The 25,093-nt window shown below is 44.2% G+C and overlaps 2 protein-coding genes across 2 annotated transcripts in view; both read left to right on the plus strand.

The window, feature by feature from the left end:
• The first annotated feature begins 1,338 nt into the window (after nt 1–1,338).
• Nucleotides 1,339–8,955, plus strand: LOC106591873 (charged multivesicular body protein 5-like). Its single transcript, XM_045693683.1, has 5 exons — nt 1,339–1,446; nt 3,512–3,583; nt 3,664–3,772; nt 6,209–6,319; nt 8,462–8,955. The coding sequence occupies exons 1-5, from the start codon at nt 1,339–1,341 to the stop codon at nt 8,512–8,514; spliced, it is 453 nt and encodes a 150-aa protein (XP_045549639.1). The 3' UTR covers nt 8,515–8,955.
• Nucleotides 8,956–22,389: 13,434 nt separating this feature from the next.
• The window catches only part of LOC106569734 (BAG family molecular chaperone regulator 1), a 64,558-nt gene continuing 61,854 nt past the window's right edge, over nt 22,390–25,093 (plus strand). The window contains exons 1-2 of the mRNA XM_045694540.1: nt 22,390–22,633; nt 23,862–23,987. Coding sequence (XP_045550496.1) covers nt 22,456–22,633; nt 23,862–23,987 — 304 coding nt within the window. The 5' untranslated portion in view covers nt 22,390–22,455. The remainder of the gene's footprint in view (nt 22,634–23,861; nt 23,988–25,093) is intronic.

Below are 25,093 nucleotides of genomic sequence, written 5' to 3' on the forward strand. Positions count from 1 at the left end.
GCGCACAGAGAAATAGAAACTACAGTAGGCTACGTAGAACTGTTTTCCCCACCAATCAGCACACAGTAGACTACGTAGAACTGTTTTTCCCCACCAATCAACGCACAGAGAAATATACAATATAATTGAATAGAGACATTGGTTATTTTATGAGTGTAATCAGATCAAAATGATTGTTATTGTCACTAAATGCATTATGTACTAATCAGATGTGTTAAACATGTTGTTCCATTTGTAGTGTAGGCCAATTAATTGTGCTAATATTGTTCTGGCCCGCCGACTATTAGCTCAGACAAACTTTGGCCCGAGGCCAAACCTAGTTGACGAACCCTGGTGCAGATGAAGGGGAGGAGACGGGTTAAAGAAGGGTTTTTAAGCCTTGAGACAATTGAAACATGGATTGTGTATGTGTGCCATTCAGAGGGTGAATGGGCAAGACAAAATATTTAAGTGCTTTTGAACGGGTTATGGTTGTAGGTGCCAGGCGCACCGGTTTGTGTCAAGAACTGCAAAGCTGCTGGGTTTTTCACACTCAACATTTTCTTGTGTGTATCAAGAATGGTCCACCATCCAAAAGACATCCAACCAACTTGACACAACTGTGGGAAAGCATTGGAGTCAACATGGACCAGCATCCCTGTGGAATGTTTTCCACACCTTGTAGAGTCCATGTTCTGATGAATGGAGGCTGAGGACAAAAGGGGGTTCCTAGTGTTTTGTACACTCAGTGTATATTATGTTGCAGGTATGAATAATGACCATGGTATATTCCAGGTATGAATAACGACCATGGTATATTCCAGGTATGAATAACGACCATGTTATATTCCAGGTATGATGAATGATATGTTGTATTCCAGGTATGAATAATTATATGTTATATTCCAGGTATGAATAACGACCATGTTATATTCCAGGTATGAATAATGACCATGTTATATTCCAGGTATGAATAATGACCATGTTGTATTCCAGGTATGAATAATGACCATGTTATATTCCAGGTATGAATAATGACCATGTTATAATCCAGGTATGAATAATGACCATGTTATAATCCAGGTATGAATAATGACCATGTTATAATCCAGGTATGAATAACGACCATGTTGTATTCCAGGTATGAATAATGACCATGTTGTATTCCAGGTATGAATAACGGCCATGTTGTATTCCAGGTATGAATAACGACCATGTTGTATTCCAGGTATGAATAATGACCATGTTGTATTCCAGGTATGAATAATGACCATGTTGTATTCCAGGTATGAATAATGACCATGTTGTATTCCAGGTATGAATAATGACCATGTTATATTCCAGGTATGAATAACGACCATGTTATATTCCAGGTATGAGGGCCAGAGAGACCAGCTGGCTCAGCAGTCCTTCAACATGGAACAGGCCAACTACACTATACAGTCCCTCAAGGATACCAAAACTACAGTAAGACCTGTCACTAACTACACTGTATCTGCTGTATAGCCCCACTACACCATCCAGTCCCTCAAGGATACCAAAACTACAGTAAGACCTGTCACTAACTACACTGTATCTGCTGTATAGCCCCACTACACCATCCAGACACTAAAGGACACTACAACTACAGTAGGACACTAAAACTACAGTAAGACCTGTCACTAACTACACTGTATCTGCTGTATAGCCCCACTACACCATCCAGACACTAAAGGACACTACAACTACAGTAGGACACTAAAACTACAGTAAGACCTGTCACAAACTACACTGGTAATTATGCCGTAACTACACTACAACCAAACTACACTGTAACTACATTACACAATAACCACACAATAACTCCACTACCCTGCAACTACACCACACTATAACTACACCAACACTACACTATAACTACACCATAACTTCACTACACTGTAACAACACTGTAACTACACTATAACTACAGCATAACTACACTACACTATAACCACACAATAACTCCACTACCCTGTAACTACACCACACAATAACTACACCAACACTACACTATAACTACACCATAACTTCACTACACTGTAACAACACTAACTACACTAACTACACCATACCTACACTACTCTGGAACTACACTCTAACTACACTACACCGTAACTACACTACACACTAACTACACCATAACTATACTACACTGTAACTTCACTATGACTACACTAACCAAACTACACTAACTACACCATAACTGCACTACACTGTAACTACACCATAACTACACTACACTAACTACACCATAACTACACTACACTACAACTACACCATAACTACACTACACTGTAACTACACTACACTATAATTACACTATAATGACACTATAACAAAACTACACTGACTACACCATAAGTACACTACACTGTGACTACACTATAACTACACCTTAACCAAACTACAGTGTAACTACACTAACTGCACAATAACTGCACAACACTGTCTACACTGTAACTACACTAACTACATCATAGTGACACTACGCTATAACTACACTACACCGTAACTACACTATCAAGACACTAACTATAATGTAATGACATTAACTACACTACACTGTAATTACACTATACCTGCACTGTAACTACACTACACTGTAACTACACCGTAACTACATCATAGTGACACTACACTATAACTACACTACACTGTAATGACACTAACTACACTACACTGTAATTACACTATACCTGCACTGTAACGACACTGACACTACACATAACTACACTGTTACTACACTCTTACTACCATGTAACTACACTTACTACCATGTAACTACATTGTAACTACACTGTAACAACACCATGCAAATGTATCTTAATTCTGGACACAATCAGGTTACCGTAAGTGCATACAGTGGGTGATGTCATCAGTATTCTGCCTTCAAGTCTCCGGAAAACGTGTGTTTTGGACCGAGAGGCACCTTTCATTATAACGTTGGAGGAAATACATTCCGAGCATGTGAGGAACGTGTTTGCTCGCCTCTTAAATGTTAACCAGCTAGCTAAGAAAATATTTGGTTGGCTACAGTTATGCTAAGCCATTTGCAAATCCTTTTAGCTGTGCTTGCTAGCTTGCTGGCTAACTACAGAGGTTAGCTGGCTAGTTAGCTACAGTAGTTGGCTACTGCCATGAAGTTGTTGTTGTGTTATCATATTTAGCCTGTTCCATCGCTTGCAGAATGCATACATTTGAATATAGCGCGGGAGAAGGGAATCCGGACACACTGTGGACACGGTGGACACATTTAAATGTAGGTGTAGATGCATGACACGTTTGTAATTCCATGATCAGAACTCTATGATCAGAATACAAAAACTGCTTTAACTGTCGTGTATAGACAGGGCCTCAGACTACAATAAGGATTACACGATCTGTCTCTGTTCAGTTCTCTTCTGTCCCACGGAAGAGAACTGAAACATGCATGCAAAGCAGAGGGAATGGGTTTGATTAGATATAAAGGATTAGTCGTTGACTACTTGTCCTTTGTATTGTTGGTTCCCAGGTGGAGGCTATGAAGATTGGCGCTAAAGAGATGAAGAGGGCTTACAAGGACGTGAAGACCGATCAGATAGAAGTAACTCATTTCATGTGTTTATATCAGTTCTCTCACAGTATACGCTGTGGAGCTTCTTCATCATGTATGATGTGGTGTAGGACCTACAGGATCAGCTGGAGGATATGATGGAGGATGCCAAGGAGGTTCAGGAGTCTCTGAGTCGCAGCTATGGAACTCCTGAGATAGACGAGGACGACCTGGACGCAGGTAGGGATGTGGGTCTAACAGCAGGTAGGGGTGTGGGTCTAACAGCAGGTAGGGGTGTGGGTCTAACAGCAGGTAGGGGTGTGGGTCTAACAGCAGGTAGGGGTGTGGGTCTAACAGCAGGTAGAGGTGTGGGTCTAACAGCGGGTAGGGGTGTGGGTCTAACAGCGGTAGGGGTGTGGGTCTAACAGCAGGTAGGGGTGTGGGTCTAACAGCAGGTAGGGGTGTGGGTCTAACAGCAGGTAGGGGTGTGGGTCTAACAGCAGGTAGGGGGTGTGGGTCTAACAGCAGGTAGGGGTGTGGGTCTAACAGCAGGTAGGGGTGTGGGTCTAACAGCAGGTAGAGTGTGTGGGTCTAACAGCGGGTAGGGGTGTGGGTCTAACAGCAGGTAGGGGTGTGGGTCTAACAGCAGGTAGGGGTGTGGGTCTAACAGCAGGTAGAGTTGTGGGTCTAACAGCAGGTAGGGATGTGGGTCTAACAGCAGGTAGGGGTGTGGGTCTAACAGCAGGTAGGAGTGTGGGTCTAACAGCAGGTAGAGGTGTGGGTCTAACAGCGGTAGGGGTGTGGGTCTAACAGCGGGTAGGGGTGTGGGTCTAACAGCGGGTAGGGGTGTGTGTCTAACAGCAGGTAGAGTTGTGGGTCTAACAGCAGGTAGGGATGTGGGTCTAACAGCAGGTAGGGGTGTGGGTCTAACAGCAGGTAGGGGTGTGGGTCTAACAGCAGGTAGAGGTGTGGGTCTAACAGCGGGTAGGGGTGTGGGTCTAACAGCGGGTAGGGGTGTGGGTCTAACAGCGGGTAGGGGTGTGGGTCTAACAGCGGGTAGGGGTGTGGGTCTAACAGCGGGTAGGGGTGTGGGTCTAACAGCAGGTAGGGGTGTGGGTCTAACAGCGGGTAGGGGTGTGGGTCTAACAGCGGGTAGGGGTGTGGGTCTAACAGCGGGTTGGGGTGTGGGTCTAACAGTGGGTAGGGATGTGGGTCTAACAGCGGGTAGGGGTGTGGGTCTAACAGTGGGTAGGGGTGTGGGTCTAACAGGGGTAGGGGTGTGGGTCTAACAGCTGGTAGAGGTGTGGGTCTAACAGCTGGTAGGGGTGTGGGTCTAACAGCAGGTAGGGGTGTGGGTCTAACAGCAGGTCGGGGTGTGGGTCTAACAGCAGGTCGGGGTGTGGGTCTAACAGCAGGTAGGGATGGGGGTCTAACAGCGGGTAGGGATGTGGGTCTAACAGCGGGTAGGGATTTGGGTCTAACAGCGGGTAGGGGGGTGGGTCTAACAGCGGGTAGAGGTGTGGGTCTAACAGCGGGTAGGGATGTGGGTCTAACAGCGGGTAGGGATGTGGGTCTAACAGTGGGTAGGGATGTGGGTCTAACAGCGGGTAGGGGTGTGGGTCTAACAGCGGGTAGGGGTGTGGGTCTAACAGCGGTAGGGGTGTGGGTCTAACAGCTGGTAGAGGTGTGGGTCTAACAGCTGGTAGGGGTGTGGGTCTAACAGCAGGTAGGGGTGTGGGTCTAACAGCAGGTCGGGGTGTGGGTCTAACAGCAGGTCGGGGTGTGGGTCTAACAGCAGGTAGGGATGGGGGTCTAACAGCGGGTAGGGATGTGGGTCTAACAGCGGGTAGGGATTTGGGTCTAACAGCGGGTAGGGGGGTGGGTCTAACAGCGGGTAGAGGTGTGGGTCTAACAGCGGGTAGGGATGTGGGTCTAACAGCGGGTAGGGATGTGGGTCTAACAGCGGGTAGGGATGTGGGTCTAACAGCGGGTAGGGGTGTGGGTCTAACAGCAGGTAGGGGTGTGGGTCTAACAGCAGGTAGGGTTGTGGGTCTAACAGCAGGTAGGGGTGTGGGTCTAACAGCAGGTAGGGGTGTGGGTCTAACAGCAGGTAGGGATTTGGGTCTAACAGCGGGTAGGGGGGTGGGTCTAACAGCGGGTAGAGGTGTGGGTCTAACAGCGGGTAGGGATGTGGGTCTAACAGCGGGTAGGGATGTGGGTCTAACAGCGGGTAGGGATGTGGGTCTAACAGCGGGTAGGGGTGTGGGTCTAACAGCAGGTAGGGGTGTGGGTCTAACAGCAGGTAGGGTTGTGGGTCTAACAGCATGTAGGGGTGTGGGTCTAACAGCAGGTAGGGGTGTGGGTCTAACAGCAGGTAGGGGTGTGGGTCTAACAGCAGGTAGAGGTGTGGGTCTAACAGCAGGTAGAGGTGTGGGTCTAACAGCAGGTAGGGGTGTGGGTCTAACAGCAGGTAGGGGTGTGGGTCTAACAGCAGGTAGGGGTGTGGGTCTTACAGCAGGTAGGGGTGTGGGTCTAACAGCAGGTAGGGGTGTGGGTCTAACAGCAGGTAGGGGTGTGGGTCTAACAGCAGGTAGAGCTGGATGCCCTAGGGGATGATGTTGTTGTGTGTTGTCAGAGCTGGATGCCCTAGGGGATGATGTTGTTGTGTTTTGTCAGAGCTGGATGCCCTAGGGGATGAGTTGTTACTGGATGATGACAGTTCCTACCTGGATGAGGCTTCCTCTGCCCCCTCCATCCCAGAGGGCGTACCCAACGACAGTAAAACCAACAAGTTAAGACACAGCCCTAGCCTGCACAGAGCCCTGACCTCAACCCATCGAACACCTTTGGAATGAATTGGAATACAGACTGTGAGCCAGGCCCAATCGCCCAACATCAGCGCTCGATCTCACTAATGCTCTTGTGGCTGAATGGAAGCAAGTCCCCGCAGCAATGTTCCAACATCTAGTGGAAAGCCTTCCCAGAAGAGTGGAGGCTGTTATAGCAGCAATGTTCCAACATCTAGTGGAAAGCCTTCCCAGAAGAGAGGAGGCTGTTATAGCAGCAATGTTCCAACATCTAGTGGAAAGCCTTCCCAGAAGAGTGGAAGCTGTTATAGCAGCAATGTTCCAACATCTAGTGGAAAGCCTTCCCAGAAGACCAACTCCATATTAATGCCCATCATTTTGGAATGAGATTTTCAATCAGCAGGTGTCCACGTACTTTTGGTCATGTAGTGTACTTATACAGTGCATTTGGAAAGTATTCAGACCCCTTGACTTTTTCCACATTTTGTTACGTTACAGCCTTGTTTTAAAATGGAATCAACATTATCTCGTAATGACAAAGCAAAATTGGTTTTAGACATTTTAGCAAATGTATTAAAAATAACACCCTTTTCTCAGTTCTTTGCTGAAGCACCTTTGGCAGCTATTACAGCCTCAAGTGTTCTTGGGTATGACGCTACAAGCTTGGCACACCTGTATTTGGGGAGTTTCTCCCATTCTTCTCTGCAGATCCTTTCAAGCTCTGTCAGGTTGGATGGGGAGTGTCGCTGCACAGATATTCTCAGGTCTCTCCAGAGATGTTCGATCTGGTTAAAGTCCTTGTTCTGGCAGGTCATTGTCCTGTTGGAAGGTGACCCTTGGCCCCAGTCTGAGGTCCTGAGCACTCTGGAGCAGATTTTCATCAACGATCTCTCTGTACTTTGCTCCGTTCATCTTTCCTCGTTCCTGACTCCCAGTCCCTGCCACTGAAAAACATCCCCACAGCATGATGCTGCCACCACCATGCTTCACCGTAGGGATGGTGCCAGGTTTCCTCCAGACGCTTGGCATTCAGGCTAAAGAGTTCAATCTTGGTTTCATCAGACCAGAGAATCTTGTTTCTCATGGTCTGAGAGTCCTTTAGGTGCCTTTTGGCAAACTTTTTACTGAGGAGTGGCTTCTGTCTGGCCACTCTACCGTAAAGGCCTGATTGAGAGGAACTCTGGAGCTCTGTCAGAGTGGCCATCAGGTTCTTGGTCACCTCCTGACCAAGGCCCTTCTCCCCGATTGCTCGGTTTGGCCGGGCAGCCAGCTCTAGGAAGAGTCTTGGTGGTTCTACACTTCTTCCATTTAAGAATGATGGAGGCCACTGTGTTCTTGGGGACCTTCAATGCTGCAGACGTTTGTTGGTACCCTTCCCCAGATCTGTGCCTCGACACAATCCTGTCTCGGCGCTCTACAGACAATTCCTTTGGCCTCATGCTTGGTTTTTGTTCCGACATGCACTGTCAACTGTGGGACCTTATATAGACAGGTGTGTGGGTCTTTCCAAAACATGTCCAATCAATTGAATTTATCACAGGTGGATTCCAATCAGTTGTAGAAACATCTCACGGATGATCAATGGAAACAGGATGGACCTGAGCTCAATTTCAAGTCTCATAGCAAAGGGTCTGAATACTTATGTAAATAAGGTATTTCTGTTTTTGAAAGCCTGCATTCGCTTTGTCATTATGGGGTGTTGTGTGTAGATTGAGGAAAATGTTTTATTTAATCAATTTTAGAATAAGGATGTAACATAACAAAATGTGGAAAAAGTGAAGGGGTCTGAATACTTTCCAAATGCGCTGTACTTCAATTCATTTTTTTAACTGGTACCCAGCTACCTTCATACTAGTCTTATGGGACTTGTGGGTGTCCTAGAGCAAAACAACCAACATGTTCGTGTGAGTCCCACCTTTCCATAGAAACCGTTCGTACGCTACAGACGATTTTGTGAGGAGCGATTTTCGGGATGTCTCACAGTCTGACAAACACCTCTCTAGCTCTTTCACCTCAGATGGGATGTCTCCTGGTCTGACAAACACCTCTCTAGCTTAAACTGACTGATATGTTATTGTTATTGACTCTAGGGTTTTTTTAACAAGTATTTTCTTGTTTTTCCAGGATGGTGTTCTGGTGGATGAGTTTGGTCTGCCACAGATTCCTGCTACATAAAACTACAGATCCCTGCTACATAAAACTACAGATCCCTGCTACATAAAACTACAGATTCCTGCTACACTTTTATATGTAGAGTAACATTTCTACATTACAATGATCTGACCTGAGAACAGGTTACATAACTTACTACCACTGTATTACTAAGGTATTGATGCTGCTTTGGAGATGAGTTTATATTGTTACCGATAGGGTTTACATTTACCTAAAGCCGTCCCTTTAAATGTGGTGTATCTTTAATTAGAAGGTTCTCGACAGACTCAGTGGAATATATGGAGAGACGGTTCAGAATATTAGGGGTCAATGACAGAAAGCCATGGAAATACATACATTTGTTTCCTTTTCAGCACCAATTAGTAGATTTTAAAATGCTCTGATCTTGTATATTATTTAGGGTTAGGAAAGTAAAAACCGGTTTGGAGAGCCTTTACACACTAAATATATTGGTGAATCAAAACTACAGTGGTTTGATTCATCCTGAAAGTTGTCATATTCAGTTGTCCAATCCATGAAGTATTGGAAGGGGAGAAAAGTGTACATTAGGGGTTGACCAGTAGTCCTATAAAACTATCCTAATAATCATCACTAGTCGTGGAACTGGGATGACAACGGTCCAGTCGTCTGGAACTGTGCACCAGGCTCCAGGTATAAACTGCTATGTGTGGTCTGCTTTCCATAATGATTCACATCATAGGATAAATTACCACGGGGGATGGGGACATGTCCCCCTCAACATTCAGAACGGGTCAATTCCCCCCTCCCCCCCAATAATTTCTTTAAATAAAAAATAAATGATTGCAGGCAATGCATTTTAAAATGTTTTTAAAAAAATCGCCCTTGATTCAAATAGGCTACAGGTCCCAAATTATGCCACAACTTGTAATACATGAGCTTAATATGATCCACTATTGCTAGCATCCCTCAGGAACAACCAACATGACAGAGGGATGAAAGGTCAACTAACAATGTAATGATGCAACATGTAAGGAAACTAACACTGAAGTGACAGTTCTAAACGTACACTACCGTTCAAAAGTTTACGGTCACTTAGAAATGTCCTTGTTTTTGAAAGAAAAACACATTTTTGGTCCATTTAAAATAACATCAAATTGATCAGAAATACAGTGTAGACATTGTTAATGTTGTAAATGACTATTGTAGCTGGAAAAGGCTGATTTTTAATGGAATATCTACATAGGCGTACAGAGGCCTATTATCAGCAACCATCACTCCTGTGTTCCAATGGCACGTTGTGTTAGCTAATCCAAGTTGATCATTTTAAAAGGCTAATTGATCATTAGAAAACCCTTTTGCAATTATGTTAGCACAGCTGAAAACTGTTGTCCTGATTAAAGAAGCAATAAAACTGGCCTTCTTTAGACTAGTTAAGTATCTGGAGCATCAGCATTTGTGGGTTCGATTACAGGCTCAAAATGGCCAGAAACAAAGGACTTTCTTCTGAAACTCGTCAGTCTATTTTTGTTCTGAGAAATGAAGGCTATTCCATGTGAGAAATTGCCAAGAAACTGAAGATCTCGTACCACGCTGTGTACTACTCCCTTCACAGAACAACACAAACTGGCTCTAACCAGAATAGAAAGAGGAGTGGGAGGCCCCGGTGCACAACTGAGCAAGAGGACAAGTACATTAGAGTGTCTAGTTTGAGAAACAGACGCCTCACAAGTCCTCAACTGGCAGCTTCATTAAAATAGTACCCGCAAAACACCAGTCTCAACATCAACAGTGAAGAGGTGACTCCGGGATGCTGGCCTTCTAGGCAGAGTTGCAAAAGAAAAAGCCATATCTCAGACTGGTCAATAAAAATAAAAGATTAAGATGGGCAAAAGAACATAGGACTGGACAGAGGAATATTGGACAAAAAGTGTTATGGACAGACAAATCTAAGTTTGAGGTGTTCGGATCACAAAGAAGAACATTCGTGAGACGCAGAAGAAATTAAAAGATGCTGGAGGAGTGCTTGACGCAATGTTATGGTCTGGGGGTGCTTTGGTGGTGGTAAAGTGGGAGATTTGTACAGGGTAAAAGGGATCTTGAAGAAGGAAGGCTATCACTCCATTTTGCAACGCCATGCCATACCCTGTGGACGGTGCTTAATTGGAGCCAATTTCCTCCTACAACAGGACAATGACCCAAAGCACAGCTCCAAACTATGCAAGAACTATTTAGGGAAGAAGCAGTCAGCTGGTATTCTGTCTATAATGGAGTGGCCAGCACAGTCACCGGATCTCAACCCTACTGAGCTGTTGTGGGAGCAGTTTGACCGTATGGTACGTAAGTGCCCATCAAGCCAATCCAACTTGTGGGAGGTGCTTCAGGAAGCATGGGGTGAAATCTCTTCAGATTACCTCAACAAATTGACAACTAGAATGCCAAAGGTCTGCAAGGCTGTAATTGCTGTAAATGGAGGATTTCAAAGTTTGAAGGACACAATTATTATTTCAATAAAAGGTCATTATTTATAACCTTGTCAACATCTTGACTATATTTCCTATTAATTTTGCAACTCATTTCATGTATGTTTTTATGGAAAACAAGGACATTTCTAAGTGACACCAATCTTTTGAACGGTATGTGGGAATAACTGACGGTGTCTACCGAAGTGGCTAATATTAACACCATACAAATTTTAAAAGTCCAGGCGTATAATAAAACATTCTAGAAATCATAAATCAACTCAGTAGGTTTGGTTATGTACTGTTATCATGACTAGAGAAGCCTTTAGCTTGGGTCTCCACATTTCATCCCTGACAGTTATGAAGGCATTTCATAACCTTCACTGTGGAAAAGGTGATATGTTCATTCCGTTTGCTGCGATGTGACTGGTTTCACATTTGTCTCCAGCGATTTTAAGGTAAAATTGATCTGAAACAATTGTAATTTACAATCCCCTTTTCCAAACGGTTAACTCATTATTTTTATTTTCTTTTAACCTTTATTTAACTAGGCAAGTCAGTTAAGAACAAATTCTTATTTTCAATGACGGCTTAGGTAGAGTGGGTTAACTGCCTTGTTTAGGGGCAGAACGACAGATTTGTACCTTGTCAGCTTGGGGATTTGAACTTGCAACCTTTCGGTTACAAGTCCAACACTCTAACACTCTAACCACTAGGCTACCCTGCCTTATCAAGTTGTAAATTACAGTGCATGGAGAATGGTGTTTTTTCTGTCAGGGAAAGGAAAGCAGGCTGGATGTTGTTCCACTTGGAACCGACAGGTTTTCATCCCATGGTGGAATTATGAGGGAATTACATTAAATCAAGGTTAGAATATGGCGTATCTGTAGAAACACATCAAACTCACCTTTAATTTCTTTGATCGACCATCCCAAACAAATAGCGGGTGAATAGCATGCTATTCTCATGCTTAAATTCAAGGTCAGAATACGCATAGAGAGAAAAATGTATAAAAAGGGAATTCCCCACTTTGAGCATAATTATTTCTACACTGAACAAAAATATAAATGCAACATGCAACAATTTCATATAGTTCAATTACAGTTCACATGAGGAAGTCAGTCAAATGAAATGAATTCATTAGGCCCTAATCTATGGATTTCACATGACTGGGAATACAGATACTCATCTGTTGGTCACAGATACCTTTAAAATAGGTGGGATCACTGAAGTTGGTTACAACACCGAACTGCAGTCAGATCAAGACCCTGGTGAGGACGACAAACACACAGATGAGTTTCTCTGAGACGGTTTCTGACAGTTTTTGTAGAAATTCTTCAGTTGTGCAAACCCCCAGTTTCATCAGCTGTCCAGGTGGCTGGTCTCAGATGATCCCACAGTTTCATCAGCTGTCCAGCTGGCTGGTCTCAGATGATCCCACAGTTTCATCAGCTGTCCAGGTGGCTGGTCTCAGATGATCCCACAGTTTCATCAGCTGTCCTGGTGGCTGGTCTCAGATGATCCCAGAGTTTCATCAGCTGTCCAGGTGGCTGGTCCCAGATGAAACCAGTTTCATCAGCTGTCCAGGTGGCTGGTCTCAGATGATCCCACAGTTTCATCAGCTGTCCGGCTGGCTGGTCTCAGATGATCCCACAGTTTCATCAGCTGTCCTGGTGGCTGGTCTCAGATGAACCCACAGTTTCATCAGCTGTCCAGGTGGCTGGTCTCAGATGATCCCACAGTTTCATCAGCTGTCCGGCTGGCTGGTCTCAGATGATCCCACAGTTTCATTAGCTGTCCTGGTGGCTGGTCTCAGGCGATCCCGCAGGTGAAGAAGCAGGATGTGGAGGTTATGGACTGGTGTGGTTACACGTGGTCTGTGGTTGTGAGGCCGGTTGAACATACTGCCAAATTCTCAAAAATTACGGTGGAGGCGACTTGTGGTAGAGAAATGAACATTCAATTATATTGCAACAGCTGTGGTGGACCTTTCTGCGTTCAGCATGCCAATTACACGTTCAAAACATGAGGGCATTGTGTTGTGTGACAAAACTGCACATTTTACAGTGGCCTTTTATTGTCCCAAGCACAAGGTGCACCTGTGTAATAATCATGCTGTTTAATCAGCTTCTTGATATGCCACACTTGTCAGGTGGATGGATAATCTTGGCAAAGGAGAAATGCTCACTAACAGGGACGTAAACACATTTGTGCCCAACATTTGAGAGAAATAAGCTTTTGCAGCAGCTGCTCACCGACACAGTTCCTCCACCGCCAAAACATCCGCTATGCGGGTGTCTGCTATCGGCGTTAATGCTTGATCTGATTGAATCTAGGCCTGTGTTTTTAATGCCTGATTTGATTGAGTCTAGGCCCGTGTTTTTAACACTTGATTTGATTGAATCTAGGCCCGTGTTTTTAACACTTGATTTGATTGAATCTAGGCCCGTGTTTTTAACACTTGATTTGATTGAATCTAGGCCCGTGTTTTTAACACTTGATTTGATTGAATCTAGGCCCGTGTTTTTAACACTTGATTTGATTGAATCTAGGCCCGTGTTTTTAACACTTGATTTGATTGAATCTAGGCCTGTGTTTTTAACGCTTGATTTGATTGAATCTAGGCCTGTGTTTTCAACGCTTGATTTGATTGAATCTAGGCCCGTGTTTTTAACGCTTGATTTGATTGACTCTGGGCCTGTGTTTTTAACGCTTGATTTGATTGAATCTAGGCCTGACATTTTTAACGCTTGATTTGATTGAATCTAGGCCTGTGTTTTTAACGCTTGATTTGATTGAATCTAGGCCTGTGTTTTTTAACGCTTGAATTGATTGAATCTAGGCCTGTGTTTTTAACGCTTGAATTGATTGAATCTAGGCCTGTGTTTTTAACGCTTGATCTGATTGAATCTAGGCCCGTGTTTTTAACACTTGATTTGATTGAATCTAGGCCCGTGTTTTTAACGCTTGATTTGATTGAATCTAGGCCCGTGTTTTTAACGCTTGGATCTTATTGAATCTAGGCCTGTGTTTTTAACGCTTGATTTGATTGAATCTAGGCCTGTGTTTTTGACAACTCCATTGTTGCCATTGTCAAGCCAAACATTTGGTGTGCCAGGGAGTTAGCATGATAACACAAACAGACTGGCACTCAGGCTACCCACCCCCTCCTCCCTGTCTAGCATATCCTCAGTAAGTATTGTCCTGTACAATATTAATTAGCCTGTACTAATATAACAGTGTTCTTCTGTATGATGGCTAAAACCATCGGTCCAGATGTTGCCAAGAACATTCCTTTCTGTCTGTAAGATGTGTTTTGGAAACGAATGTAATAAAGGAACGGAGTTCCGATACTCTAAATGTGTATCAACATGATATCGTGCTGCTTCATTTTCTCCTTTTGACAGGTTGATATCGTCTTCTTGGTGGATGGTTTAGCTTTGCGGCAGGCTGGTGTGTTTAGGGTTATCTGTTGTTTTACTGGAGTCTGAACTCTAGCTGAATCTCAATCTGCTGAAGTTCAGCTTTACAGCGTGAATTAAATTTTCCCGATTTAGCGGAAGACTGCATTCACGGTAAACGCTGCACATGTCCGAGCAGTAAAAATGACCTTTAATCTGACTCCGACAACTGTCCTGTCAGAAACAACAAACTCACTCAAAAACATAATAAATATTCTCCAAAAATGTTTTATTGGTGTGGATCCTCATCCTCCTCTTGTTCTGGTAAACTTACAGTCGGTTATCTACAGTATATGGACTGGACTCTGTGGGTTAACTAACCAGTTCTACAGTATATGTGGCCAATTTTCCAAGCTATTTAAAGTCACAGTCACCTTAGTGTATGTAAAATTCTGACCCACTGGAATTGTGATACAGTGAATTATAAGTGAAAAATCTGTCTGTAAACAATTGTTGGAAAGATTACTTGTCTCATGCACAAAGTAGATGTCCTAACCCACTTGCCAAAACTAGTTTGTTAACAAGAAATTTGTGGAGTGGTTGAAAAACTAGTTTTAATGACTCCAACCTAAGTGTATGTAAACTTCCGACTTCAATTGTATGTAATTGATAAATGTGACCCATTTCAGGAAACTAGTCGTATGTCTCAGGTCACGACTTCAACTGTATCCAATTGATAAATGTGACCTGTTTCAGGAGACTAGTCGTATGTCTCAAGTCACGACTTCACAGGAGAGCCATTTGAAAGTGTATTTATTTTGATCAAAATGTATTTTTCTGGCAGAAATGCCTTCTGGGACATGTCAACTTTCATGTGCCTTAATAACAAACTTGGATGCCGATGTAAATACAAATACAATTGTTAAATTATGAGCCTTGTTGGTAAAGTCACAGAAAAAGTCAGCAACCTTCCCACTAGCCAAGATTGGTTGAGATAATGAGTGGGCTGGACATGCCGAGAGAGGAGTTCAGATTGGTCTGCCATATAGAAGGCTTCTGTCTATTTGAGCTTGTCAGTCTGTGTTGGTAATCCTGTAGAACGCTGCTTTTTATGTATTGTGTAGTGGAGCTGGATAAGTGTTGCTCTCCACTTTCTGGAGGATCAAGTTTTGAAATCAGTGGAATTAGAGTATGGTAGCTAAAGAGATGGCGAAAACACCTGTCTCTGGATTACATCTTCAAACTCAGGGCAACGACATAGGGTGAGACCCAGATGCAGACGCAGGAGGCAGATGGTTAGAGTCTCTGATATTTATTAAAATACATGGGGCAGGCAATAGACAGGTCGAGGACAGGCAGAAGTTCATTAACCAGGTCAGAGTCTGAAAGATACAGGGGGCAGGCAGGCTTGAGGTCAGTGCAGGCAGAACAGGTCAGAAATGGGAGGGCTAGAAATCAGAGACTAGGAAAACAGGACCATGGAAAAACAAGCTTAACAAGACCAAGACGAACTGGCAACAAACAAACAGAGAACACAGGTATAAATACACTTGAGATAATGGGTAAGATGGGCGACACCTGGAGGGGGGTTCAAATTGCACTCTCTTGACATTCTCTCAACCAGCTTCATGAGGTAGTCACCTGGAATGCATTTCAATTAACAGGTGTGCCTTGTTAATTTGTGGAATTTATTTATTTATTAATGCGTTTGAGCAAATCAGTGACAAGGTAGGGTTGGTATACAGATGATAGCCCTATTTGGTAAAATACCAAGTCGATATTATGGCAAGAACCGCTCAAATAAGCAAAGAGAAACGACAGTCCATCATTACTTTAATGCATGGTCAGGCAATCTGGAAAATTTCAAGAACTTTGAAGGTTACTTCAAGTGCAGTCGCAAAATTCATCAAGCGCTATGATGAAACTGGCTCTCATGAGGACCGCCACAGGAAAGGAAGATCCCGAGTTACCTCTGCTGCAGAGGATAAGTTCATTAGAGTTACCAACCTCAGAAATTTCAGCCCAAATAATTGCTTCACAGAGTTCAAGTAACAAACACATCTCAATATCAACTGTTCAGAGGAGACTGCATGAATAAGGCCTTCATGGTGGAATTGCTGCAAAGAAACCACTACTAAAGGACACCAATAAGAAGAAGAGACTTGCTTGGGCCAAGAAACACGAGCAATGGACATTAGACCGGTGGAAATCTGTCCTTTGGTCTGATGAGTTCAAATTTGAGATTTTTGGTTCCAACTGCCGTGTCTTTGTGAGACGCAGAGTAGGTGAACGGATGATCTCCGCAAGTGTGGTTCCCACCGTGAAGCATGGAGGAGGAGGTTTGATGGTGTGGGGGTGCTTTGCTGGTGACACTGTCAGTGATTTATTTAGAATTCAAGGCACACTTAACCAGCATAACTACCACAGCATTCTGCAGCGATAAGCCATCCCATCTGGCTTGCGCTTAGTGGGACTATAATTTGTTTTTCAACAGGACAATGACCCAAACCTCCAGGTTGTGTAAAGGCTATTTGATGACCTGTCCTCCACAATCACCCGACCCCAATTGAGGTGGTTTGGGATGAGTTGGACCGCAGACTGAAGGAAAAGCAGTTAACAAGTGCTCAGCATATGTTGGAACTCCTTCAAGACTGTTGGAAAAACATTCCAGGTGAAGCTGGTTGAGAGAATACCAAGAGTGTGCAAAGCTGTCATCAAGGCAAAGGGTGGCTACTTTGAAGAATCTAAAATATATTTTGATTTCTTTAACACTTTTTTGGTTACTACATGATTCCATATGTGTTATTTCATAGTTTTGATGTCTTCACTATTATTCTACAATGTAGAAAATAGTAAAAATAAAGAAAAACCCTTGAATGAGTAGGTGTGTCCAAACTTTTGATTGGTAATGTACATGGTGAGATATTTTAATAATAAACTAAACAGACACTTCAACTAACATGTTTCATAATAATCTTACAAGCAAAGTGACACGTGATGTGTCTTACACTACGTCTACACGACGTGTACGTGTCATGTAAGATTTGACGCCTTAGAAAAAAAACGTGTCTCCATTGACAGTCCTTGTTAATTCATGGAGGTATTTTATGGAAGACGTTAGGTGACTTGGTGAGAGGTGTCAGTAGCTTCACGAGGCTTAATTCTGGCACTTATCACCACCCATATGCTCTGTCTTCAATTCCTCCTATAACACCATGTGTAACACACACGTCAGGTCATGTTGGAAACTTATGCCGTGTTCAAAACAACTGGGAACTCTGAAAAATACGAGTTCAAATCATGACGTCAGTGATTTTCAGGTCAGAAAGTCGGAGCTCTGGAAAGAGGCCTGAGTTCCTGAGTTAGAATTCCCAGTCGGAGCTCGTTTTTTTCAGAGTACCCAGTTGTTTAGAAAGCACTGAAGTCTGAGATTTACGAGTTCCGAAATCCCAGTTTTGTAAGCGGCAATAGTGGTTTGAAAGTAAGCAGCTAGGCCAGGGTGAGAGTAGAGGCCTGGGGAGGAAGTTACAGAGCAACATTATTCTCATGTTTCCCCACGGGCAGAGGGATCGGGGAGCGACGTTGGAGAAGGAAGGCGGAGAGAACGCTTGTTTGAAATTGAAAAGTGCCGCTGTAGATTTTGATAAAGAATAACATCAAGACGAAGCAGCTGCATTATAATTGGGATGTACTGTTGAGAGTCCTGAGGGGTAGGTGCTGATTGTATGGAGATTGTGACAGAGGGTTAAATGGCGTCCCTTGAGAAGGCAAGAACAAGATGGATGTCAGGAGAAGTGCAGTATTATCACAAGGAGACGTATACTTGGAATACGGAGGAGGAATGGAGGGAAAAAGAGAGGCAGAGGAGGTGTAAGAGAGAGAGGGAGGAAGACGATGAGCTTGAGGCGGTTAAAAATGGTGGAAAAAAGGGAGATGGTTTGTTAAAGAAGAATGGTAGAAAGTGTAAGCAGAGTGAGCTGAAGACAGGAGAAGAAATGGAAGTGAAGGAGGGCAAAGTATCTGAGGTGGTAGGTGTGGTGAAGTTCTCTTGAGCCCGAGGCTTGCACCGAGGGTCAGGATAAAGATGAGTCTGTGACAGAAAAAGTGGACCCTTTTGGCTGATCCATTTGTGGTTTCAGGGTAGGTGAAAACAGAGTTGGGTGCTGTGGAATCGGTGAGGGTAACCAGAAGTGGTCTTGTGATAATTGTTTGTGTTTCTGCTGGTCAGAGGGAGAAGGCGCTCAGCGTTAAATCAAATTAAAGTTTAAACGAATGGGGACAAGAGATGTGAATTGTTTCTCTCTCTAGAAAAGGGCTCCATTGAAAGGAGTGATTACTGGGGGTAGAGGTAAATGTGAAAGGAGTGATTACTGGGGGTAGAGGTAAATGTTAAAGTTGACCAACTGAAGGGGAAGATTCCTGGTGTTTGTGATGCTCGTCGTTTGGTACGACGCAGACAGGGTGACCAGAGACAGACGGTGGAGAGAGACAGACAGGGTGGAGAGAGACAGACAGGGTGGAGAGAGACAGACAGGGTGGGGAGACTCAGACAGGGTGGCGAGACTCAGACAGGGTGGCGAGACTCAGACAGGGTGGTGAGACTCAGACAGGGTGGCGAGACTCAGACAGGGTGGCGAGAGTGGTGAAACTGAAGAGTCATTGTCTGTTCTTTTGAGTTTTGATGTTGAGTTTTTGCCCGACAAAGTGATATTAGGATATATAAGTTATCCTGTACAAGCTTTTGTACCGAATACATTACGTTGTTACAGGTGTCAAGCATATGGGCATGTGGCAGCAGTGTGTAGGAGGGAGGTTCCTAGGTGTGAGAAGTGTGCAGAAGGGTATAAGACAAAGGAATGTTTAGCATTGCGGAAAGTAGTGGTATGTGTTAATTGTAGGGGCTAGGGATCAGAAATGTGCCATGCGAGAGAGGCATGTTGAGGTTTTGGGTATGCGAGACTTGACATCAGAAGAGTTACAGGGTGTGTTAAGTGATGTCCCATCCTTTCAGTTTGTTGGTCATGTCGTAGGACCAAATACTGTAGATTTAAATAGTGCAGTACAGTGGTGTTATTCTTTTTTTGTATTTCTTTTTCAAGCAAAGTATACGGGAGTTGTACTCCAGTCTAGTAGGTGGCAGTAATGCAACATATTGGATGCCAACCGCCATTAAACCACATCGAAGAAGAAGAAGAAGAAGAGTGAGAGTAGAGGTAATGGGTAGGGTGTAGGGAAAGACTGTCACCAAAGGTTTTTATAACTCATTGTTCTATCTGTGATGTCACCTTCCTGTCCAGGAAATTGGAGTGCATCTGCATGTCCTCATAACATACCAGACACTCAAACACTGGCTTAGCATCCCTCACCACTGACACATGCCCCCAAACATATAAATAGGGGAACACTCCTAATAGTGTGTGTTTCGATGTCGTCTTACCTGTCAGGTAGGAAGTAGCAGTGCCAACACAGGGATGTCTAGTGGGTACATCGATTTGTATGCTGACTCGGTGAGTGAGTTTATAAGGAAGTGCATTGGAGAGGTTGTACCCACTGTGACTATTAAAACATACCCTAACCAGAAACCATGGATGGATGGCGACATTCGCGCAAAACTGAAAGCGTAAACCACCGCATTTAAAGCCGACACATGGAAAGATGACTGGGAATATGGCCGAATATAAACAGTGTAGTTATTCCCTCTGCAAGGCAATCAAACAAGCGGTATACGGACAAAGTGGAGTTTGCAATTCAAAGGTTCAGACACGAGACGTATGTGGCAGCGTCTACAGGCAATTACGGACTACAAAAAGAAAACCAGCCATGTCACGGACACTGACGTCTTGCTTCCAGACAAACTGAACATCTTCTTTGCACGCTTTGAGGATAATACAGTGCCACCGACGCAGCCGCTACCAAAAACTCTCCTTCTCTGTGGCCGACGTGAGTAAGACATTTAAACGTGTTAACCCTCGCAAGGCTGCTGGCCCAGACGGCATCCCTAGCCGCGTCCTCAGAGCATGTGCAGACCAGCTGGCTGGTGTGTTTACGGACATATTCAATCTCTCCCTATCCCAGTCTGCTGTCACCACATGCTTCAAGACGGACACCATTGTTCCTGTATCCAATAAGGCAAAGATAACTGAACTAAATTACTTTTGTCATCATGAAGTGCTTTGAGAGACTAGTCAAGGATCATATCACCTCTACCTTACCTGACACCCCTAGACCCACTTCAGTTTGCATACCACCCCAACAGGTCCACAGATGACGCAATCGCCATCACACTGCACACTGCCCTAACCCATCTGGACAAGATGAATACCTATGTAAGAATGCTGTTCATTGACTACAGCTCAGCATTCAACACCATTGTACCCTCCAAGCTCACCATTAAACATGAGTCCCTGGGTCTCAACCCCGCCATGTGCAATTGGGTCCTGGACTTTCTGACGGGCCGCCCCAAGGTGGTAAGGGTAGGCAACAACACGTCTGCCACTCTGATCCTTAACACTGGGGTCCCTCAAGGGTGTACTTAGTCCCCTCCTGTACTCCCTGTTCACCCACGACTGCGTGGCCAAACACGACTCCAACACCATCATTAAGTTTGCTGACAACACAGCAGTGGTAGGCCTGATCACCAACAACTATGAGACAGCCTATAAGGAGAAGGTCAGAGACCTGGCAGTGTGGTGCCAGGACAACAACCACCCTCAATGTGAGCAAAACAAAGGAGATGATTGTGGACTACAGGAAAAGGCGGGCCGAACAGACCCCATTCTCATCGACGGGGCTGTAGTGAAGCGGGTCGAGCGTTTCAAGTTCCTTGGTGTCCACATCACCAACGATCTATCATGGTCCAAACATACCAAGACAGTCGTGAAGAGGGCACGACAAAACCTTTTCCCCCTCAGGAAACTAAAAGCTTTGGCATGGGTCCCCAGATCCTCAAAAAGTTCTACAGCTGCACCATTGAGAGCAACCTGACCGGTTCCACCCTACCTACATGTACAAATTACCTCTAACCTGTTCCCCTGCACACTTTCTCTGTACCAGTACCCCCTTTATATAACCTCGTTATTGTTATGTTATTGTGTTACTTTTTATTATTTTTTCCTTTAGTTTATTTGGTAAATATTTTCTTCTTATCTCTTTTGAACTGCACTGTTGTTAAGGGCTTGTAAGTAAGCATTTCACGGTAAGGTGTACACTTGTTGTATTCGGTGCATGTGACAAATAAAGTTTGATTTGATTTGAAACTACCTGCCCTCCAGGACACCTACTGGTAGTCGGAAAGTCTGAGTCTACCGATGTCACAGGAAGGCCAAAAAGATCATCAAGGACAACAACCACCCGAGCCACTGCCTGTTGACCCCGCTTATCATCCAGAAGGCGAGGTCAGTACAGGTGCACCAAAGCTGGGACCGAGAGACTGAAAAACAGCTTCTATCTCAAGGCCATCAGACTCTTAAACAGCCATCAGTAACTCAGAGAGGCTGCTGCCAACATTGAAACCCAATCACTGGCCACTCTAACAAATGGATCACTAGTCTCTTTAATAATGCCACTATAATAATGTTTACGTATCTTACATTACTCATCTAATATTTATATACTGTACTCTATACCATCTACTGCATCTTGCCAATGCCGATCGGCCATCGTTCATCCATATATTTATATGTACATATTCTTATTCATTCCTTTAGATTTGTGTGTATAAGGTAGTTATTGTGGTATTGTTAGATTACTTGTTAGATATTACTGCACTGTCGGAGCTAGAAGCACAAGCATTTCTCTACACTCGCATTAACATCTTCTAACCATGTGTATGTGACCAATAAAATGTGATTTGATTTAACCTGAGCCACGGTACACCGGGCTATAACCGGTCACCCCATACAAAAGCAATCAGTTGATTTAATCGACAACTATTATGGCTGTTCTGTGTTTTTTTTGTGTGTGTGTGTGTCTTTTTCATGTTACTTTTTTCACTGTCTGATTCATATCGCGTGATTTCTGACGATAGTTCTCGATTATATCGACTGATTGGTTGTGTATTGGGTGTTCCGGTGACCGGGCAGTAGTAGTGAGTGAGGAGCGCCCTTCTCAAATCGACCAGGGAGATGAGGACCCAGAATCTCTGGGTCTTTCTGGGCTCGGCGCCAGTTAAACTGCAGTACCGCCAGTCCCCTCTATGTACACGGGATGGCGTGCTTTCCAACCGGAACCCTGGCCCCTTGGGTTTTCACTCATGCTACACAGAAATGGCGGAGAATACTGTGACGGTCACTGTCGCTTACGGTAAAGTCAAACACTTTGCTTTGAATGTTGTCGCTTGTTTAATGTATATTACCCCGTAAAACGAAGACAAATAGATGGTACTGGTAGTCGGAAAGTCTGAGTCTACGGGCTAGCTAGCTAGCTAGCTACACACAGCAGGAGATGCTAGCTAGCTAGCCAGGTAGTTGTCAGATACGTAGCTAGGTGCTTTTGAAATGCTGGTGTATTTATGTACACAGGTATTGCTTTAAATTGTATTGGATTGCACCAAAACAGTGTTTGGGGGAGCCAGATGTTAATGCCTCATTCACACGCTAGACGGAACTAGGAAACTCCGAATACACATTTCCGTAGTTCCGACTAGCATCTGAACGCGACATCAATACGATTTCATTTTAATGTACTGAGTCGCTGGGTAGACAGGACTGTTGGTCATTAATAACTGGCGAATTTGAGACAAAATATCTAAAATATCGTGTTATGAAATACGTTCCAAACGTGGGTCTGTTGTAGACCCACTTCCTCTCTGCGTGCGTAACGTTACCCACTAACCCTCTTCCTCTCTGCGTAACGTTACCCACTTCCTCTCTGCGTAACGTTACCCACTTCCTCTCTGCGTAAAGTTACCCACTTGCTCTCTGCGTAACGTTACCCACTTGCTCTCTGCGTAAAGTTACCCACTTGCTCTCTGCGTAAAGTTACCCACTTGCTCTCTGCGTAACGTTACCCACTTCTTCTCTGCGTAAAGTTACCCACTTCCTCTCTGCGTAACGTTACCCACTTCCTCTCTGCGTAACGTTACCCACTTCCTCGTAACGTTACCCACTTCCTCTCTGCGTAACGTTACCCATGTCAAAGTCCCCCCACAGGTTATTATTCCCTGTTGGTCCACATATGCCACACGTGCACGACTTTTAATTTGAACGTAAACAGAGAGGAAGTGGGTCTACAACAGACCCACGTTTGGAAATTCAGTTTAGTAATATGATCCTTTAGATATTTTGTCTCAACTGCCCCCGGTCATAATGACAAAACCGTCCTGCCCACTGGCACACTAAATTGAAATGGAATTGTATTTAACATCTGGCTTCCCATGGACTGTTTTTGTGCAAACCAATACAATCGAAAGCAACGCTAGTGTATGTTGCTAAAAGCACCTATCAGTTACTGAGATGGCTAGCTAGCTAATGTCTCTGATGTAGCAACTATATAAAAGTACTTCGCGTCTACTCCATCCCCCCTCATGCAGGTTCTACGAAGCACAGCATCACGGTAACGGGGCTGGACGGGAACGAACCGATACTGAAGGACCTTTCTGATGCTCTCGTTCAGGTCACCGGGGTCCCGATGCCTGCACAGAAACTCATCTTTAAAGGTACAGAAACAAATCAAAATGTTATGTCACATGCTTGGTAAACAATAGGTGTAGACTAACAGTGAAATGCTTACTAACGGGTCCTTCCCAACAATGCAGAGAGAAACAAGAGAAATGATGAGATGAGGAATAAATGCACAATGAGTAACAATAACATGGCTATATACACGGAGTACTAGTACTGAGTCAATGTGCAGGGGTACGAGGTAATAACATGGCTATATACACCGAATACTAGTACTGAGTCAATGTGCAGGGGTACGAGGAAATAACATGGCTATATACACAGAGTACTAGTACTGAGTCAATGTGCAGGGGTACGAGGTAATAACATGGCTAAATACACAGAGTACTAGTACTGAGTCAATGTGCAGGGGTACGAGGTAATAACATGGCTAAATACACAGAGTACTGAGTCAATGTGCAGGGGTACGAGGTAATAACGTGGCTATATACACCGAATACTAGTACTGAGTCAATGTGCAGGGGTACGAAGTAATAACGTGGCTATATACACAGATTACTAGTACTGAGTCAATGTGCAGGGGTACGAGGTAATAACGTGGCTATATACACAGATTACTAGTACTGAGTCAGATTACTAGTACTGAGTCAATGTGCAGGGGTACGAGGTAATAACGTGGCTATATACACAGATTACTAGTACTGAGTCAATGTGCAGGGGTACGAGGTAATCACGTGGCTATATAGACGGAGTACTTGTACTGGGTCAATGTGCAGGGGTATGAGGTAATAACATGGCTATATACACGGGGTACCAGTACAGAGTCAATGTGCAGGGGTACGAGGTAATAACATGGCGCTATACATGGGCTACCAGTACAGAGTCAATGTGCAGGGGTACGAGGTAATAACATGGCGCTATACATGGGCTACCAGTACAGAGTCGATGTGCAAGGTACGAGGTAATTGAGGTAGATATGTACATATAACTAGGGGTAAAGTGACTTAGACAACAGGATATATAATAAACAGTAGCAGCAGCTAACGTTGCAACATCAGGTGAGCTAACGTTAGTAACCTAACCAATTCACTGTAGTATTAACTGGTATACGACTCCTTGTCGTTCGTCAAGTTATAACACG

The sequence above is a fragment of the Salmo salar genome, chromosome ssa14 (genome assembly GCF_905237065.1).
Source record: "Salmo salar chromosome ssa14, Ssal_v3.1, whole genome shotgun sequence".
NCBI classification, from domain to species: Eukaryota; Metazoa; Chordata; class Actinopteri; order Salmoniformes; family Salmonidae; genus Salmo; species Salmo salar.